Source organism: Mesocricetus auratus, unplaced genomic scaffold (assembly GCF_017639785.1).
Source record: "Mesocricetus auratus isolate SY011 unplaced genomic scaffold, BCM_Maur_2.0 Super-Scaffold_4256, whole genome shotgun sequence".
NCBI classification, from domain to species: domain Eukaryota; kingdom Metazoa; phylum Chordata; class Mammalia; order Rodentia; family Cricetidae; genus Mesocricetus; species Mesocricetus auratus.
Window position 1 is genome coordinate 17,260,909 of NW_024429182.1, and position 21,464 is coordinate 17,282,372.

At 45.8% G+C, this 21,464-nt stretch overlaps 1 protein-coding gene across 1 annotated transcript; it reads right to left on the reverse strand.

Annotated features, from left to right (window-relative positions):
• Positions 1 to 3,026: 3,026 nt before the first annotated feature.
• LOC101835884 (stearoyl-CoA desaturase) lies at positions 3,027 to 16,804 on the reverse strand. The gene is made up of 6 exons (XM_040734488.1): positions 16,781 to 16,804; positions 13,146 to 13,413; positions 11,151 to 11,281; positions 9,563 to 9,768; positions 7,165 to 7,397; positions 3,027 to 3,390 (listed from the first exon to the last, which is right to left on the reverse strand). The coding sequence occupies exons 1-6, from the start codon at positions 16,802 to 16,804 to the stop codon at positions 3,191 to 3,193; spliced, it is 1,062 nt and encodes a 353-aa protein (XP_040590422.1). The 3' UTR covers positions 3,027 to 3,190.
• Between the last annotated feature and the right edge of the window lie 4,660 nt (positions 16,805 to 21,464).

Below are 21,464 nucleotides of genomic sequence, written 5' to 3' on the forward strand. Positions count from 1 at the left end.
AGACCATGGGTATCTGTGAGTTCAAGACGAGGCTGATATACATAGTGAGACCCTGTCTCAAACAAGCAAGCAAAAGGTTCTGTAATAACTACTTCCACACTAATTTGGCTAAATAAAGAACTCAACCTTATTAGTCACAACGTAATGGAGGAAGGATCGACTGGAACTCAGAGTTTCAGAGGCTGGGGTCCATCCCAGCAGGGAAGTCACAGGGGAGCAGAGCTCGTCACATCATGGGGACACAGACAGGGAAGAAGCCCCTGATTCTGGGCTCTGCTTTGCTTTTCTCGTTGACTGTGAGTCAAGAATCTTCAGCACAACAACCAATAAAGCCAGGGTCGCCTGTTTATGCTATTTTCCAGAAGACTCCTCAAACACCGATGTCATAACAGCAGATATACTTTTTAAAGGCCAGAAGGTTTGTGACCTTGTGGCTTGGCACTCCTGCCTTCTCCCTAAATCAAAACAGTGTGCCTCGTGAAACCACCCTACAGTTTCATTTACAAAAGGTTCTCTAAGACAAGGAAAATAAGCCGGGCGTTGGTGGCGCACGCCTTTAATCCCAGCACTCGGGAGGCAGAGGCAGGCGGATCACTGTGAGTTCGAGACCAGCCTGGTCTACCGAGCGAGTTCCAGGACAGCCTCCAAAGCCTCAGAGAAACCCTGTCTCGAAAAACCAAAAAAAAAAAAAAAAAAAAAAAAAAAAGACAAGGAAAATAAACCAGTGCGTGGAATTTTAACATTTAAACCATATTTTAAAATGTAAGCCTCACTTGGTCTTCAAGCCTTGTTGTAAATTATGTCCTTTGAGGAATGCAGCTTAGAGAGCTACCGGATCTTCCATGGGGAGAACACTCATGCCAGACTCATGTGTGTCTTTCTGCGGCCTCTGTTACCCTCTCTTGTCCTTTGAGGGATGCAGCTTAGAGAGCTGCCGGATCTTCCATGGGGAGACACTCATGCCAGACTCTGTGAGTCTTCCTGCGGCCTCCGTTACCCTCTCTTGTTCAGCTCCTTTTCGTATTCACTTCCTTTATCTTCCCAACTAGTCTCCTACCTTCAAATCTTTAAACAAGTATTTATTTATGTATGTACGTTACGGTGTTACGGTGTTTTCTTTTTTCTTCTTGCATGTGTATATTTGTGCAGTACCTAGAGAGGCCAGAAGGAGGCACCAGACTCCCTGGGACTGAAGTTATAGCCAGCGTGAGCTGCCACATGGGTTTTGAGAATAGAACCTAGGTCTTCCGGAAGAGCAGTGTTGTTCTCAGCCACTTAAGCCATCTCTCCAGACCCCCCACTTCTATTTCCATGTCTTGTAATTTAATTCTTATTTTTATATAGTCAACACATTTCACTAGAATTACATGACCATGGTAACAGGTTTGTTTGCAGAAGTGTGGACGCTTTACCAATGACTACACCAAGAAAGAAAGAGAGAGAGAGAGAGAAAGAGGGAGGGAGGAAGAAAGGCAAGCTATCACTCTCTCATGAGCCCCACTCTTAGGCATGACGTGATGGTGACCGGCCCAGTCTTGGATAGATCTTGGGTGGTTAATCACGACTGTTGTAAGTTCAAGCGTGCAAGGTCCGTGCCGTGCCTGGAAGGCAGTGTTATGTTCCATCGCTGCCTTCCCTGGGGCTCTCAAATTCCTCCTGCTGCTCTTCCATGTTACTCTCCAAGCTTCGGAAAAGCTCCTGTGGTTGCCCATATTCTCAGTTCTTAGGCAAACGGGGCCTCTGGTGATACTGCTGACCACTGCAAACAGAACCTTCCCTGACCAAAGCTGAGCAAAACATACTTGTTCAGAAGGGAATTTGACGGACACACAGCTACAGGCTTAAAAAAAATAATTAAGCCAGGCGTTGGTGGCACATGCCTTTAATCCCAGCATTTGGGAGGCAGAGGCAGGCGGATCTCTGTGAGTTCGAGGCCAGGCTGGGCTACAGAGCGAGTGGCAGGATAGGCTCCAAAGCTACACAGAGAAACCCTGTCTTGAAATCCTCCAAAATTTTTCATATGTATGATACATGTATGTGTGGGGTGCACATGCAGGCCACAGGACAACTTTTGGGGGTCAGTTCTTCCATCTTGTTTTGGAGGCAGGGTCTCTCTTGCCAAGCTACTCTGGGCTAGCTGGCTGGCAAACTTCGAGGGAATTCTCCCTTCTGTGTCTCCCATCTCTCCATGGGAGTACTGGGATTACAGAAATGTACCACTATATTCATCTTTTTACGTGATCTCTGGGATTGACCTTAGGCCATCAGGCTTTCACGGCAAGCTCCTTTACCTGCTGAACCATTTCCCTGGGTCAGCTGGTTACCCCCAACAGACTTGCTGCTATTGTACTGGTGAGCACGCATGCTGCTTGGCCAGTTAGTTTCTGAATACAGGGTCCACAGCTCAAGAAGACTTTGATGAAAATTCTTCACTAGCAGCCTGCATAGCATCTTCCAGCTATTCCATTAAATCAATTATATGTGCAACAGATATTCACTGACCTAGGATAGTCACAAACATAAAATTTAACAGGAAGGAACGAGGCAAGGACCAAAACACTGTGGAGAGATGCTTGGAATTTATCAACCCAATTTGGACTAATAAAAGGACCCTGCTTTGAAACTTTCAGAAGGACATCGAGTCACCCACTAAGAAAGTTTTCAATTCAAACAGCCTTTCCTTAAACATCGTCTCCAAGCATCTGCCTAATGACACCATCCCTCAACCTTTCCATCTCTGTCTTGAAATGGGAAGAATTTCCCTGCCAAGCTCTGGAACTCAGGACACTGAGGAAAGAGGCTGTGTGTGTGTGTGTGTGTGTGTGTGTGTGTGTGTGTGTGTGTGTGTGTGTGTGTGTGCCTTTAATCCCAGCATTGGGAGGCAGAGGCAGGCGGATCTCTGTGAGTTCGAGGCCAGGCTGGTCTACATGAGCTAGTTCCAGGACAGCCTCCAAAGCAATACAGAGAAACCCTATCTCAGAAAAAAAAAAAAAAAACAAGAAGAGGGAGGAGAGAAGGACTGAGCAATAAAAGAGAGATTTGCCTTTTATTTAACATTAGAATATTTTACAAGAATACAGTCTTGAAATGAGACACTTTAGAACATAGATGGTATTTTTCAGGATTTAAGCAACATCATTAAATCTCTGTTCAGATGGCTTTGGGAATAGAAACAAAGACAACGCCAGACTCAGCCACTCTTGCAGCTCCCATCTCCAGTTCTCTTAATCCTGGCCAAGACAGCGGCCTTAGACACTTTCTTCCGGTCATACGCCAGGCCCAGGGCAGCCATGCAGTCGATGAAGAATGTGGTGAAGTTGATGTGCCAGCGGTACTCACTGGCAGAGTAGTCATAGGGGAAGGCATGGTGGTAGTTGTGGAAGCCCTCGCCTGGAACAGAAGCAAGGAGAGCAGTTAGGGGGCTCGGCCATTGCTGCTGCCTCCTCTTTGCACACCTGGTACCCAGTGCATAAGAGAACACTTTGTTGTTTAGTGAATGGTTAACGCACTGCCTTCTGCTCTGAAGCAATGAGTTGAGAAGCCTTGGTTGTCTTTAATATCTGAAAGCAGGTTGGAAGAAAATGTGTCTCTAAGGCTAAGAGGGTAAGAATCTGATTATTCTGGGGGAATATTTTATATTGCAAAATGCCGGAATGTCAGTGTGCTCTGAGATGCTGTAGGCTCCTGGGCTGTGTGTGTTTGATCAGGAGGGGAGCGTCCAGTGGAGGATGGGTGTTTCTGTTTCTTTCACAGGAGAGCAGGGAGCACAGCTTTCCCCATGGGGCTGGTGCACCCTGTAAGTGCAGGCAGCTATGGCAGAAAAGGCAGCAGCAGCTAAAAGTCAGGGGAACCAGGGCTCAGCCGGGGTGGGACTTCTCTCAGCCTTTGCTGGCTCACAGTCACTGCCATGCTGCTGCTTCTCAGGGCTTTGACCCCGGTGCAGGGGGCTCTGACAAAACAGAACCCTTTAACAAAGGTTTCTTGCATCATCTGCTATTTAATTTTTTCTGACATTTCTGATTTTTTGAATAACAATTAGTTACTTTCATAGGAAATAAAATTGAATATTGAATTGGGTATTTACATAAACATGTTGCAAGAAACAAACCGTTGGAGCCAGCCTGGCAAACCAAGTTTGATAAAAGGAATCCACACAAAGGCGGAAGGCCAGAATGAACCGTACAAACTTATCCTTTGATCACCACACAGACACTGTGGCACGTACTACCCTCCCCCATCAGCAACATAGCCACGCCCACTGTGATGGCTATGGAGGGGCTGAGACAGGGTTTCTCTGTGTAGCCCTGACTGTCCTGGAGCTCCATTGTAGATTAGGCTGGCCTCGTCTTCAGAGATCAGCCAAATGACTGGGCAATACAGTGAGGGATTTTGTTTTGCTTTTGGGTTTTGTTGTTGTTGTTGTTGTTTGTTTTTTTGTTCTTTTGAGACAGGGTTTCTCTGTGTAGCTTTGGAACCTGTCCTGGCACTTGCTCTTGTAGATCAGGCTGGTCTCGAACTCATAGAGATCCATCTGCCTCTGCCTCCTGAGTGCTGGGATTAAAGGAACGCCTGGACAGTGAGGGATTTTTTTTTTTGCATTAACTAAATCACTTGAATCGGGAATATCCACCTCTAGTCCGGATCTTTGAGGTGGGAAGACCCAGCTCTAAGCGGGTCACACCTTCTGTTGGAAGCCTAGGAAAAGACATGCAGAAAGGAAGCTTCTCTCTGCACACTTACTCTCAGTCTCACTAGCTACCTTGCTGCATGCTCTTACCCTCCCTCACTAGCAAGACTAAGCCTTCACAAGCCTACTTCTTTGGGATTCTAGCTATAAGAAAGAAGAGCTGAGATACCTGGCCTCTGGGCTGAACAAGTACTGGAGTCTTGGCCTTTCTGTTCATAGGCAGCGCCATTGTTGGACTAGCTGGATAACAGCCTGTGAGTCATTCTGATATATATATATATTAGAATATATATATATATATACACACACACACATATATATATATATATATTCATTCTTTCTTTAAGTTCTATTACTCTAGAGAACCTGACTTCTCTAAAATTCTTGATTTGGATGAAAATGTGTCATTTGTACAACACTGAGCATTTAAATGAATATTTGCACAAATATATTGCAAGAAATATAGACTATAGCTTCAAGAGGTATAAAAAATCACTTTTAATCCCAGCATTCAGGAGCCAGAGGCAGGCAGATCTCTATGAGTTCTAGGCCAGCCTGTCTACAGAGTGAGTTCCAGGACAGCCAGGGCTACACAGAGAAACCCTGTCTCAAAAAACAACAAAAAAGTATTAAAATCTAACTTCCTTTTACAACTTTTATGTACATAGACAAAAAATATCTGGGAATACAGATTAGATACCATCTACCATCTACATATATAGTGCTATGTTTTATAGAATGGGCAAAAACATAGATTTATCATGAACTATAACAACACAGATAAAGTCCTTGACTATGGGGGTTTAGATTTATACATTGTTACTGGCTGGGGTTTGGATTTATACATTGTTACTGGTACTAGCTGTGTGATCGGAGCTGCCAGGAGATAGAAAGTTCAAGTCTGACCAGGACCAATTAGAAAGATCTATTGGGCGGGGGCAGCTCCGCAAATAGCTTATTGATAGAAATTCAAGGTCAGCCTGAGCTACGGATGAGCCCAAGGCCAGCCTAGACTACACAGTGAACTCTTGACTCACAATGCAGAAAAGTACAAATAAGGCTCGGGACAGTTCAGTGAGGGAGCACTTGCACAGGGCTGCAAGTGTGGTCCCTAGTTCTTCAGGAGAATTGGGATAAAGGCAAAAGGGGAGAGAGAGAGGAGGAAGAGACAGTGAAAGGAGAGGAAAGGAAGAAGAAATTGAAATCAGTATGGGAGGAAATGGGAAAGCGGAAGATGAAGTAAGGTCGGGATGAGACGGGGTGGGGAAGAAATGACAATAGGGACAAAGCAAGGTGCTGGCAGTTTCTTACAGCAGCCATGTCAGGAAGAGCCTGAATCTGGGAAAGATCACTTCTGTTTTACTCACAGAACACATCTCAGTCCACGGGGTACCATTTCTATGACAGTCTAAGAATTGCAGGGCGTAGGGTAAGTAAATAAGATTTACTTAAACATTGGTGAATAGAAGAGCAGACACAGTGGTGGTGGTGGTGATGCCTGAAAGTTGGGTGACACGGGTGTGTGTGTGTGTGTGTGTGTGAGTGAGTCAATACTCTGAGAATGGCAGGCACACTTTTAAGTCCAATAACAAAGTCACGACCTTCCTTTTCTTTATATAGCATGGCTGGTAGGGACACAGTAGGCTCATTGTATTCTCCATCGATACTATTGTTACTGTTATGTATTCTCCATCTATACTATTGTTACTGTTATGAGTCTCCTGACCCAAGCAGGAAGAGCCCAGCCCAGGGAAATGAATCAAAGATGGTGGGAGAAAGGGTAACTTAGCCAAGATCATTCAGAGGTTTTTTTTTTTTTTTTTTTTTTTTTGTCTGTGTTTTTTGACCTTCCAGTCAAAGGCAGCATTTTTTTTATCCTTTCCTTTTTTTACATAAAACATGTTGCCTGGTTCTCATGTTTTCCCCTAGTTTTACAGTGGGAGATGTTTGACACAAAGCGCTTATAAAAAAGATGCTTCGAGTCTTCCTCACAGCTCACCAAATAAGGAGATGGACTGAAACAAAAAAAGAAAAAAGGAAAAGAAAAAAAACCATGACTGCTCCTAGTTATGGCAGCGGCAGTGAGGGTTATTGTAGACATATTGGAGGGCATAGCCAGACGCAGGGTCGTCTGGGAGAGTCCAGAGTGGACATGACCAGACTGAGCCGTGCCATGTGAGGAGAAGGGGGAGAGGAAGGGATAAGGGAGATAGAGGAGCCAAAGTGATTCATTAGATTATACAGGGAAGAAGAACCCAGCACTCTGGGCTGGACCGTTCAGGGTAGGGAGTGGGAGATGCCAGCTGGGGGTAGGGTGGGAAGAGGGGGGCTGTAACAAGCAGGGGCTGAGGAAGGCAGGGGGAACTTGGTGGCCAGGTTTGCTGTGATATGTTAAAGACGCACCTTGGCCTTTTGTCCCAGGTTCGAAACCTAAAAGAGACTACTGAAGGCACTAACGCTAAAGACTGCTGACTTACCCAGACATCCCAGCGAAACCAGGGCGTTCTCCCTGGGATCAATGTTCTTGTCGTAGGGGCGATACCCATAGAGGTGGGCAGCACTGTTCACCAGCCAGGTGGCATTGAGCACCAAAGTGTATCGCAAGAAGGTGCTAACACACAAGCTGTTCACGAAAGCTTCACCCCAGAAATACCAGGGCACAAACGTGGGCAGGATGAAACACATCAGCAGGATGGCGGGCTTGTAGTACCTGTGTGGAGGGATGGCACACTGAGTACAGAGAGAGGCTTGGCTCTTCTCAGTAGGGGCTGTTAGCTTTCCTGTTACACCATGAGTGCAGGTGTGGGGTGGGAGCCAGTCAAGAAAGAAGAGGGTGGAAACTTTTTTCAGTACAGAGGATTATTATCATTTTCAAGGTGAGTCTCCATTGTTCTTATTCATAGAGGGATAAGGCCAGTTACCCAAAAAATCAGGACCAAACCACACCCTGAGCCCGTGAGGATGCCTGGGCTGCACCCCATCTGCCCCTGAGCCTGCTTTCTCTCCTGTCAGGGTCCATTTCCTGCTAACTTCCCCCCTCAAGGCCTTCGCTCTGCAAAAGTTCCAGGAAGCATAATGGATGTCCTTGATCTCCTGCAGGCTCTGTCCCTCTGCAGGCCTTGCCCCCATCTTATTTCCACACGGACAGAACCACTGATTCCCTGAGAGAACTGATTGATGTCCCTTCAGCAGTCCTGTCTCAAACATTCCGGCCAGGGGCGTGGCCTGAGTCCAGCTTTTCCATTCTTTCTCTGCGTTCCTAACCTGAGTCCTCTCTAGTCTAATTGGTGTCCTTTCCTCGCCTCTCAGGCTCAATATCTTCTTCACCTGACCTCCCCTGCCCTCCTCTGCCCTCCCCTGACCTCCCCTGACCCCCTGACCTCCTCTAACCTCTCCTGCCCTTCCCTGACCTCCTCTGACCTCCCCTGCCCTTCCCTGACTTCCTCTAACCTCCCCTGACCACCCTGCCCTCCCCTGCCCTCCCCTGCCCTCCTCTGACCTCCCCTGACCTCCTCTGACCTCTCCTGACCTCCCGTGCCCTACCCTGCCCTTCCCTGACCACCCTGACCTCCCCTGACCTCCCCTGACCTCCCCTGCCCTCCCCTGCCCTCCCCTTCAAAGCCCAGCTCTGATTGTGTCACTTGCTGTTGGAAAAACAAGCTCCTGGTTGCCAACTGTGTGAATCCCATTTTTGTCTGAGACACTCGAGATGCCATCAGTCTTTTTGTCACCCCTTTTCCCTGTCATACCTTGTAGGTCAAGGAAACAGACTATGTTTCTGGATCATGCACAAGGCTTTAGCTCATCTTTGTACTTCCTGTCTGTACACAGATGTGCAGGACACTGTCTTTCCACTGTTTCTGGTGCTGCGTTTTCTTCAACACTTCCTGTGTCCCCTGAGCCATCTCTGGCCCTTTCTTCCTCTCGCAGTACAGACAGTGGTTTTTGTTGTTGTTGTTGTTTTGTTTTTGTTTTTTGTTTTTTTGGTTTTTTTTTTTTGGCCTGGCTTCATGGTGACTTGGTAAGTATATTATTCCTCCGATCTATAGGCTAAAAGCTCGGGAAACGGAAGGGCACAGTTGAATTCATTGTGTCTGTGGCTATCCTAGGTCAGTGAAAATTTGTTGTATTTCATTGCGTCAGTGAAAATAGTTCAGAATGAAAGCAACAGAATAACACCCCATAACTGTGGACATCCAAGCGATTAAGAACTCAGGCTTGAAATGATGATCTCTTTGTTTTTATTTTTATTTTTTGGAAACAGGGTCTCACTATGTTACTCTGGCTGTCCTGGAACTCACTATGTAGACCACGCTGGCTTCAAACTCACAGAGATCCACTTGCTTTTGCCTCCTGAGTGCTACGACTAAAGACATGTGTGCCACCACATCTGGCCAATGGGCTTTTTAAAAAAAAGATTTAAAAAAATTACTTTTAATTGGTGTGTGTGTGTGTGTGTGTGTGTTTGAGTGAGTATATGCCGCTTGTGCACGTGCATCTGTGAAGGACAGGATTGTGTCAGATTCATTAGTGCTAAAGTTGTGGGAGTAAGTCCACCCGGGAGGGTGCCAGAATCTGGATTAGGGTCCTCTGGAAGAGTAGGAAGTGCTCTTCACTGCTAAACCAGCTCTTCAGTCCCCAGGGTAGCTTTGTTTTTGAGACAGTCTCATTATATAGCTCTGGGTAGCCTGGAACTGCCAGAGATCCATCTGCCTCTGTCTCTCCAGTGCTGGGATCACAGGCCTGTATCACCACACTCGGTTGAAAGCATGGTTTTGATCATATGAACCTAGAAATCCATTAGCTATTCTCAGCGCTAAGAGAAATGTGCCTCTCTTGAAGCCCAACCTCCCAAGCTCCACCCCCCTCACTCACCGCCTCTGGAACATGACCAGCTTCTCGGCTTTTAGGTCAGACATGTCCAGTTTTCCACCCTTCTCTTTGACAGCCGGGTGTTTGCGCACAAGCAGCCAGCCCACGTGAGAGAAGAAAAAGCCACGGCGGGAATCGTGAGGGTCAGCGTACGTTTCTGAGAATTTGTGGTGGGCGCGGTGGTCTCGGGCCCATTCATACACGTCATTCTGGAAGGACAGGAAAGAGGACCCCAGTATTAAGACGAGAAGCCCTCCTGGGGGAATGCAAGGGCCTGGAGCTCTCAGTCCAACTCACAGAGTCCCAGAACTCTGACTACTAGGGGAGCCTGGGGGGACGCCCTCTCCGGCACACTTGCCCCTGGGAAGCTTATGTAGGAAAGCAACTCAAAGGCCCAGAGTACAATAATAGCGCCGTTGCTTTCCAGAGTTGCATAGTGGGAAACAGGAGGTGAGTTTTAGTGTTCAGGGAGTTTCATTAGTAGAGAACCCTGTGACTCTTCAAACAAATAACAGGAGACAGGGTTCCTCTTAAGAAGTCTGATCCAGGGGCAGAGAGATTATCAAGCAGATGGCCCTGGGCTCCAAGGTTCTGCTCCGTGGTAAAGATGCAAAAACTCCATGTCAACGGCTTCACAAGTGGCATGTCACCCAACTCAACAGGACCAACAAATAACCGATGAGCCTGAGCACACTTCTGAAAGGCCTCAGCTTTTCTGAACTTATCCATCCCTTCAAGATTGTGTCAGTGTTTCTCTTCTTTCTTATTGTCCTCCAAAGACAGAAACTGGGAGCCTTCACCTTGTAAATTGTCAGAGCAGAGGTGATTACACACGTGTGATAAGAACCTCAGGTATCATTGAGGCAAAATAACTAATCTATTTTCTGGTACTTTTTCCTCATGGCCCAAGTCAAGTGCCATACTATAAGCAACAACCTATGGCTAGGTGGGTCCCTTTTCCTTAACTTCTTACAATCTATCCATTACAAGTGTGTTGCAGGAACCATCTTCAATGCTTGACCTACCCATCATGCTAGCCCTTGAAAGAACAGCAAGGTCAGTTTATTAATGGCAGAGTGACTCAGTTTCCTCATCTGTTCAGTGGGTAGAACACTAAGGCCTACCTCCTGGTGTGGTTATGAGGTCTAAGGAGTTAACCAGTGTCCAGTACATGTGACTATAGACATGTTTGCTCTTATTATCTGAAATGAAAGACTTCTTGAGTCTGTGACACATTCACTCCAATCCCATTATAGTAGAGTCCTAAGACGGGTAGAGCAAAGCATGACTTCTTGTCGGCTGAATATTTAGGGAACCATAGTCAGTGTCTTGATAATGATGTTCTAAGGTCCTTTACACCAAAGGACCACAGGGAACTTGCAGTGAAAAAAAAGTTACGTTGGAGAACCTATTCTATTTTCTGTAACCCTTCCCAATGACTCTGAGGTGTTCCGTGTTGTAGAGAGCTCTACACCAAGCATGCACTTGAGAGGACCACCAAAGACTACCTCTCTGGGTGCTAATGGGCTCCACTCTGCCCCTGACCATCCATAGAGTAGAGACACAAGAATGACCAGTGCCGACTTCTCACCTGGAAAGCCATGGTGTTGGCGATGATGAGGAAGATCCGCAGGGGCAGCCGAGCTTTGTAGGTTCGGTGGCTCCACAGGCGGTGGACTCCAGCTCCAATGCCTTCAATACTGATCACATAGTAGACAAACGCTGCCGGGACAGCAGAGGGGTCAGCCAATGGGACAGCAGAGGGGTCAGCCAACGGGCAAACTCAACCCGGAGAAGCAGACCCGAACACTCCTCTGGGCTTGAAGGAGCATGTAGACATCATAGCATTAGCCACCTCAAGAAACCATCATCACCCCCCCAAAAAAACCAAAACAAAAAACAAAAAAACACTCCACCTAGGACTGTATGTGGGTCAAGAAGACCCAGACCCAGGCACAAAGTGGGCAGGAAGGCAGGATGCCGGAAAGAAAGCAGGCTGTCAACACTGTCTGGCTTTCATTGTCAGACCATCGGAACATTTTCCCAGGTTCCAAGAAGGGATTTCCTAAGTTGCGTTTTCTTGGAACACTGGGTGGATTCCCCAAGACAATGCCTAAGGGCCCAGGTCTCTCCACCTGCAAGATGAAAGAGAGCCAAGACAGGCTAACGCTGGCTCTTCTCCAACAACACATTCTGAGGTGGGGGAGTTGTCAAAGAGTCCCAACACCTGACTCTGTTCCCCCAAACTTCCCAGGAGCATCTGGGAAAGAATGGCTGGCTCACCAGCTCTCAGAGAAAGCAAGGGGTCCCGGGTCTGCAGAGCTCCCGGAGTCAGGGCTTGTGTAGACCAGAAGCCTTCTTCAAGGCCCTATTCTCTGGTATGCCTGTCCCTGCCCGGGAAGGATGGGCAGAGGATAAAGATAACTGGTCTTAGAAGACGTTATTGCCATGGCGTGATACGGCATCAGGAGAAAGGGACAGCTGCAGGCTGGGTAGAGGAGAGAGCACGAAACATTTCTATGATGTAAATATTCACAGAGCATCTTGTTGACTGGCGTGTGCTACACCCAGACCTACCTGGAGTAGCAGAGCCGTTCATCTGTACACTTGGCTGTGATGGGAGCCTGCTTCGCCCTCCTCCAAGGCAACAAGCCTGGCCCAGCCAGGGTCTTAGGTCTGAATGGCTGTGCGGATAAGCAGCCCTCCTTGTGCTCTCCTTCCCAATGACTTCTCTTCCTGCGCAGCATCTCCTGACTACATTCCCTGACTGAGCTCAACATTTAGCCCATAGAGTCTCCTGGGTCCCCTAGGCAGGGCCTGGTTCTCCTGTGGCAGGAAGGGCTGGGACAGGCAGCCAAGTAAGCGGTCCACACAGAAAAGTTTGTTGGGGCTGCTTGCCTCATTGCCACAGTGCTATACCCCTCAGTGAGTCTGGCACATGGTTTCAGAGCTTGGTCCCCAACACTCATGTTAAAGCTCCCCCAGGGGTTAATGCTGTGACACAGTGGTAGAGCACCTGTCTAGTATGCCCAAGGTCCTGTGCTTAACAAAGATCAACAAGACATCCCAGGCCACTTTTACCAGATACAGTAGCTCAAGATGTACAGCAGGCTGAGGCAAGAAGATTACCATGGGTTCAAGGCCAGCCTGAACTGCATAGAGAGTTTCAGGACAGCCTAGGTAACAGAGTAAGGTTCTGAAAATAAATCAAACAAGCAAAAACAGTTGTGGTGATGGACATTGTAATCCCTGTACTTGGGAAGCAGACCCAGAAAATCAGAGGCTTAAGGTCGTTCTGCCATGGAGCAAGGTCCCAGCCTGCTCCATTGAGAACCCGACGTGTGTGTGTGTGTGTGTGTGTGTGTGTGTGTGTGTGTGTGTGTGTGAGAGAGAGAGAGAGAGAGAGAGAGAGAGAGAGAGAGAGAGAGAGAGAGAGAGAGAGAGAGAGAGAGAGAGAGATCCCAGTACACAGAGAAAGGTTAGGGAAAACTGAACACAAAGGGGTCACTACCCATCGCAAGACCCTCGTCATTAGAGGGAGGGGAGAAACTTGAGACACTGGCCCAGAACAAAGAAAGGAGCTTACCCCAGAGCAAGGTGTAGACCTTGCTTGAGGGAACCAGCACAAGCCCATACAGGGCCCCCAAGTGCAGCAGTGCCATGAGGATGATGTTCCTCCAGACGTACTCCAGCTTGGGTGGGGGCCCCTCCTCATCCTGGTAGCTGGGGTCATATATGTCTTCTTTCATTTCAGGGCGGATGTCTTCCTCCAGGTACAGGGGCACTGTCTTCTGCAGGCTTTCAGAGGGAGGTTCTGTGATGGTGGTGGTAGTGGTGGTATATGAAGAGGTCATCTACAAGGGTAGGGAGTGCAGAATTAGGAGCGCAGTCTCCAGTAGGCACTTCTGGCATGGAGCTGGCAGAAGGGTGCATTAGGGGTCCATCCCCCCATCCCAGGATCGGGTTTGACTAAGGGCTTGACTAAGAAGAGGTCTGCAGATTGGTTGTCATCTAACCTCCAGGTGAAGGGGCAGTAGGAGAGAAGAATGAACCTCTTAGATCACTAACAAGCCAAAGAAAGCCTGAAGGTACTGTCAGGACCGGATAAGACTTTAAAGTTTGGGAAACAACAATTGGGAAATCAAATGTCAAAATGCGATCCACATCTCTACCAGTTGATGGCAGTACAACTTAGAAAAGACAATGATGGGGGCAGGGACCTCTCAGAGACTAGATCCATCTGGACGGAAGGTTACAACTGAACTTTAATTCGTCATCTTTGTTCTGGTTTTCTGTAAAACTCTATCCCAAAGAAATTCTGCGAGCAGCTTTTTCTCTGATTTCAAAGTGTGGACCCTTTGAATACAATGTTAAATTTCCGGGCTTTATTTACACTAATGGCTGAATAGACCATTTACATGTAGTCTGATGGCCAAAGGGAGGGGCACAAGTGACTCTAGACTATTTCCTCTCTTGCCAGGGCAGTTTGATTCTCTTTCTTTAGTTTTAGACAGTGAATGAGGGTGATATGCTGGATTTGCTCTAAGTTTCTGAAATATGGCCTGACTTTGGTGGTGCACTCCTTTAATCCCAGCACTTGGGAGGCAAAGGCAGGCGGATCTCTGTGAGTTCAAGGCCAGCCTGGTCTACAAAGTGAGTTCCAGGACAGCCAGGGCTACATAATGAAACCTTGTCTCAGAAAAAAAAAAAACTGAACTATGTCAGTTTCTGAAACAAATAAAACAGAAGTTGGAACAAAGATCAGCACGCATTAAATTGTTGTCTGATAACCATGCCTAAGAATCATTTCTCCCCACACAACCTCTTGGTCTAAGTTACTTTCCGTAGGGTTGGCATGAGTGACTATTTTTGTTGCTGGCTTTGAAATAGGCTCTTGCAATGAAGTCCAGGCTGACCTCAAACTCATCATCTAGCTATAGTCTCCCAACTTCCCCGATCCCAGGCAGGTTCCTCCATACCCATCGTAAATTGATTTGATTCTGGTAGCTTTCTCCCTGGCTTTGAACAACTTTATCTGAAGACATCACTGGTTAACCAGTAGTTTACTTGGGCATTCTGTGTTTCCAGATCTGACCTTGGTGGCTTGCTCTGACCCCACACTGGAGAGTGTCCGGGTTGAGGATTATTATTGTGATGATGATGATGTCACCTTTACACAAACTAGAGGAACCTCAGCCGATAAAACGCCTCCATCAGATTGCCTGTAGGAACCTCTGTAAGGTGTTTTCCTGATTAATGATTAATATGGGAGGGCTCAGCTTACTGTGAGGGTCCTGGGTTTTATAAGAAGCAGGCTGGTCAAGCCATGAGGAGCAAGCCAGGAAGCAGCATTCCTCCATGGCCTCTACTTCAGCTCCTCTCTTCAGGTTCCTCCCCTGACTTCCCTCAGTGATACAAGTGTGACGTTGTAAACTGAAATAAACTCTTTCCTCCCCAAAGAGTGATTAAAAAATCACATCAATGGAAACCCTAAGACAGGAAGTGACAGATATTAAAGAGTCAGTGTCAATAAAAACCTCTTTTATGACAAATTCAGGCAACAAGTGGTTAGAATGCTCTTAGGTCAGTCTCAGCTGGAGTCCATTCTTGAGTTGAATTCTGTCTGTCCTGTGGGTTTATATTCTAGCATATTTAAAAAAATACTATTTATATTATTCTGTTAGAAATGGTGCATTTGTACAACATCAATAGTCAGGAGTTACCGAGTTACAAAGTTGGGTTCTGTCTGTTTGTTTGCTTGTTTTATTTCTGAGACTGTCTCAGGCCAGGATAACCTTGCAGCCAGGCAACGTAGGTAGCCAAAGATAACCCTGAACTTCTAATTCCCCTTCATCCATCTGCTGAGTGTTAGCATTACAGGTGTATAACAGCAATCCACTTTTGGGGGTATATATAATAATGAAGTATTTCTTTAACTAAACAAAATAGATGTACACTAGGGCTTCAAATAGCAGAATTACCCACAAGGCAGACCTTTTTCAACTGAGTGTCTTCGAGAAAAACAAACAGAAACTCTGGAGTTAAATGAAATCATAAATCAAATAGACCCCACACATCTACATGATACACCATACACATGGTTTATCTTTTTCATTAAAAGCAATAAATTTCTTTAGTGTATGTTGTAATGTCTCCATTTTTATCTCTAAACTTATTCATTTGAATTTCTCTTTCTAAGGGTTAATTTAGTTAAAAGTCAACTTCGTTAATCTTTTCTAAGAATCAGTTCTTATCTCATTCATTCTTTGTGTTTTCTTTCCCATTTCTATTTCCTTAATTTCAGCTCTGATTTTGGTTATCTCTTCCCATTCTCATTTTCTTTTACTTTTGTTCTTGTTTTTCTGAGGCATTCAGGTGTATCATTAAGTTGGTAATTTGCGAGCTCTTGAATTGTTGATCTAGGCACACAGGCTGTAAACTTTCCTCAGGATTGCTTTCCTTGGGTAGGGTTGAAGTCTCATGGGTTTTCTGCTGTCCATGTTAGTTATGTATGCTGTTGTCATTGTTCAGCTCATGTTTAAGTAGTCATATTGGTGAAACTTTATGCAGTTATTGTAACTTATTATAAGGCACAGTCTCACAGCCTCCATGATCCTCTAATTCTTACAGTATTTCTGTCCCCTTTACTGCAATGATCCCTAAGCCTTGGGTATGGGAATTGTATGACAGATATATTTTTTGGGACTAGGCTGTGTAACTCTGCATTTTGGTTGGTTATGGTTTTCTGTAAAGGTCTGTATTACAAAGAAACATTTCCTTGATGAAGCAGTGAGGACTACACTTATGTCTGGGTATAAGAACAAATATTTAGAATGTAGTTAGGGACTATGCTCATTTAGTAAAGTGGCAGTTGTAGGTTCTTGTCTAAGAGCTGTGACTTCATTAGCCCTGGGTAATTGGCTGGGTTTCTAGTACCAGACATTATTTCCCTCTTATTGGGTGGGTCTTAAGTTCAATTAGAGAGCCATTGTTTACCACCAACGTGTGTATGCCACTACTGCACCTTAGGGATATCATGCTATACTGGTTATTGTTGTGGTCCATAGGTATTGGATAGGAAGGACCATTGGTTATTTCCCTTCTTGGGAAGCTTCTGTGGCATCATTAGGTACCATGGAAGCTCGTCCTTAGGGAGGAGGCTCTCAGGTCAGTCCAGGCCTGTGTCTGAAGTGTATGCTGTCTTTAGCAATAGAGACTTACCTTCCTCACGTGGGAAGCAACCATGGGCAATCACAATAGCCTATAATATTTTAGGAGTCTCTGAAACAACCATGACCAACACTCAAACAGGTTTTTAGAACTCTTTTTATTAAATATTCTAGAGTTGTTTCACAACAACAATCAGTAGTCTTCCCATACACAAATGACAAGCATCATAGGAAATAAATCAGAGAAACAACACCACCCATGGTTGATGGGGAAGCCCTGTGTACGTGCAAATGAAGCACTGTTGGACAATAGGAAAAGCAAGGTAGGTGGGACTAGGAGTCTAGGAGGATTCTGGAAAATGTAGCGAAGGGAGCTGTCACCATGTGATTCCCGGGAAAAGGGGAAGCAAGTCTGCATTCTCGGAAAGATAAGTCCTTATAAAAATATATATTGGTGATTATGGGTCAATAATTAAGTCAGAGCTAGCCAGTGAGAAACAATAACAAATGGCCAACAGCTTATAATTAATATAGTGTCCTGTGTGTTATTTGGGGGTTCAGACAGCTCGGCAGGGGCCAGATGGCTGGCAGGGAAGACAACACGTTACACATGATAGCCTCACAAAAGGAAGTGAAAGATTTGTACAGTGAACATTTTAAAACATTGAAAAAAGAAATTAGAGAAAATACCAGAAGATGTAAAGACTTCCTGTGCTCATGGATTGGCAGGATTAATACTGTGAAAATGGCCACTCTGCCAAGAGCAATCTATAAATTCAATGCAATCCACACCAAAATTACCAAGCAAGTCTTTAGAGAAATTAAAAACAAATGATTTTAAATTTCATATGAAAACATAAAACAACCAGGACAGAAAGGAGGAGGAGGAAGAGGAGGAGGAGGAGGAGGAGGAGGAGGAGGAGGAGGAGAAGAAGAAGAAGAAGAAGAAGAAGAAGAAGAAGAAGAAGAAGAAGAAGAAGAAGAAGAAGAAGAAGAAGAAGAAGAAGAAAGTTCTGACAACAGCAGAACAAAAGACAAAGCAAAAACAAAAAACAAAATCTACTGGTATCATCATTTCAGATTTCAAGATATACTACAGAGCTATAGTAATAAAAAGAGCATAAAATAGATACACTGACTAATGGAATAAATTGGAATACATACATATAAACTGATACCCCTAAAGCCACTAATTTTTCAGAGAAACTTGCTCTGTAGGTCAGGCTGGCCTTATACTCAGAGATCCATACATGCCTCTGCCTCTGGAGTGCTGGGATTAAAACCCTTCTTCTGGCCTTCATCAGCACTTGGAATATACATCCACATAACCCACATACAGGCATATACACATACATAAAACATCAATCTCTTTTGTTTTAAACTTCTTTTTTTTTAAGATTTATTTATTATGTGTACAGCATTCTGCCTGCATTTGTCCCTGCAGGCCAGAAGAGGGCACCAGGTCTCACTATAGATGGTTGTGAGCCACCATGTGGTTGCTGGGATTGAACTCAGGACTTCTGGAAGAGCAGCCGGTGCTCCGAACCACTGAGTCATCTCTCCAGCTTCTGTTTTCTTTTAAATTTCTGTGGTGACTTGAAAGAAAATAGCCTCCAATGGGAGTAGCACTATTAGGAGGTATGGGTTTGTTGGAGTAGATACGGCCTTGGAGGAAGTGTGTCACTGTGTGGGTGGGCTTTGAGGGACCCTATGCTCAAGCTATGCTTAGTGTGTCTCAGTTCACTTTCTGCTGCCTGAAGATTAAGATGGAGAGCTCTCAGCTCCTTCTCCAGCACCATGCCTGCCTGCAGGCTGCCATGTCCCACCACGATGATGACGGCCTGAACCTCTGACACTGTGAGCCACCCAACTAAACGTTTTCCTTTGTAAGAGTTTCGTGGTCCTGGCTGCAGGCTAGTCAGTGGACATTCTGCAGAGCAGGATTGCTGCAGAGGGAACTGTTCTCAGAACTCCCAAGGCAAGCCACACAGACAGCAAGACCTTCTGCATCCTACCAGATGACACAATGGGTAGAAGAAAAACTAAAGGTGCCATGAGGTTCCTTCCAAGCCCCAAGGGAGTCTCAGCTTGCCTTAACAATGTAAAGAAAAAGGGATGGGGGTACTTACAGGGCCCTACCCTTCCATGAGGGTTTACCAAAAGTTGCTGTGAGCCGGACACTTTTTTGTTTGTTTTTGCTTTTTTGTTGTTATTGGTTTTTGTTTGTTTTGTTTTTTGAGACAGGGTTTCTCTGTGGCTTTGGAGGCTGGCCTGGAACTAGCTCTTGTAGACAAGGCTGGTCTCGAACTCACAGAGATCCGCCTGCCTCTGCCTCCTGAGTGCTGGGATTAAAGTTGTATGCCACCACTGGGCGGGGCACTTTTAAGGTCATGCCCCATCCCAAAGAAGCTATTGGCAGTTAATGGTTATTGGGCAGCATTTTCTTCACTGGCGTAGGTCAGTGGTACAGTAAGTAACCCCTCACTCAAGTTCATATAAGTAGCCCTAATTAAAATCAGCAGGACACGGACACACACATATCTACAAAGACACGAAATTAGAAGGAGGATTGGCTAGGAAGAATAAGGTAACAGAGTGGGGGGTAGCAAAAAGAGGGTAACGAGGAGTAAGTGTTATCAACATACATTATACACATGTATGAAAATGCTGTAATGAAGTACAACTGGTAGGGGGGGCAGGATAGATTCCTGCAGGTGTTCACATGAGCCACGGCACTCTCATTCAGGCATACACACACACACACACACACACACACACACACACACACACTGACAGACACACACAGATACAGACAGACACACACACAGACACACACACACACACAGACACACACACACACACACAAAGACACACACACACAAAGACACACACACATACACACACACACTGACAGACACACACAGATACAGACAGACACACACACAGACACATACACACACACACATACTGACAGACACACACAGACACAGACACACACACTGACAGACACACACAGACACAGACAGGCAGACAGACACACACACACAGACACAGACACACACACACTAACACACACACATAGACACACAAAGACACACACACAGACACACACACACTAACACACATAGACACACACAGACACACACACTAACACACATAGACACACACACAGGCACACACACTAACACACACAGACACACACACTAACACACACACACACAGTTAATGTAATTTTAAAAAGTAAAGAGACCATGCAAAAGAAACATATTAAAAGAGAAAGAAAAATAAACATTAATTTTTGATCACCTGCATGGTCTTAAGATTTTTCTCTAGAGAAAGTAACTGGTAGTAGCACCAAACATAAAGAACTAAAAGTGTCCTGGAACTCACTCTGTGGACCAATCTGGCCTTGAACTAACACAGATGCACCTGCCTCTGCCTCCTGAGTGCTGAGATTAAGGACATATTCTGCCACATCTGGGCTAAAATACACTTTTAAAGAAGAGACAAGGGACTGATTCGTTCTCTACATGCCCCCCTCCCCATTGGCTCTGAATGTGCTAGGTGGGACATCAGTCACATCAGCCTTCGGTATCTGAAGAATCTCATGATTTCCTAACAGTATTTTCTCATGCCTGAAGCCTCAGAAGAACCTTAACCCCAACCAGTAACCTCCTTCCTTACTGACTTTTAACCCTTGCCAGTCTCTCTGTAACATGCCAATGACTTTTTTAAAACGCATAATGGAGACTTTCATGCTCTATGGGAAGCTGCTATTCTTTTACACCAACTGGTCTCTAACGCCTTTAATTTGCTATCTCCAGTTTCTGCTAGTGTCCAGTGGTTCACAGTTCTGGATCTTTTTTGGTTTGTGTTTTTCGAGACAGGGTTTCTCTGTTGCTTTGGAGGCTGCCCTGGAACTCACTCTTGTAGACCAGGCTGATCTGGAACTCAGAGATCCACCTGCCTCTGCCTCCCGAGTATTGGGATTAAAGGCGGGGGCCACCACTGCGTGGCCAGTCCCCGATCTTAAAGGTGTCTCCTTTCTTATTTCTATCTTGAGAGGGAGAGCAGAAGGCTTCCGAGAACTTAAAACTGTCTTGCTTAAGGCGCCAGCTTTGGGGTTGCCACATCACAACTGCATAGGCCTTGTACACTGTGTGTGGCTGAGGGCCAGGAAGGTGCACTAGGATAGCGATCAACTCTCCTTTCTTAATAAAAGACACCCTTTTGGTGAACGACTTCAGAGCTGGGGCTCTGGGTTCCCACCCTGGAAAGGGTTACATGTCCACTTATAATCCTGCTATTCATTTATCTCTCTTTTAAAAACGATTTCATTTTTACTTTATGTGTGTAAGTATTTGCCTGCATGTATGTAAGAGCATCACACCTGTACGATGCCTGCAGAGGCCAGAAAGTTCCAGATCCTCTAGAACTGGAGCCACAGACACTTATGAGCACCATGTGAGTGCTGGGAGCCCAGCCCAGGTCGTGGCTGTCCCATCATACATGTAACCTCATGACACATCTGAAAACGCCAGGTAAGAACAGAAAAGAGGATTGGACCTTATCCAGGGAGTCCTCCTGTCAACCCATCTGAAGACTCCTCACCCTTCCAAACACATAAGAACAGAAAAGAGGAACGGACCTTATCCAGGGAGTCCTCCTGTCAACCCATCTGAAGACTCCTCACCCTTCCAAACACATAAGAACAGAAAAGAGGAGCGGACCTTATC

Coding starts and splice junctions, on each gene's coding strand:
- LOC101835884 (XM_040734488.1), bottom strand. CDS start 16,804: ATGGTTGCTTCCCACGTGAGGAAG. Junction 13,414..16,780: donor TTGCTTCCCACGTGAGGAAG/GTAAGTCTCTAT, acceptor CTACCCTTGTAG/ATGACCTCTTCATATACCAC. Junction 11,282..13,145: donor GGTCTACACCTTGCTCTGGG/GTAAGCTCCTTT, acceptor CTGTCCCGGCAG/CGTTTGTCTACTATGTGATC.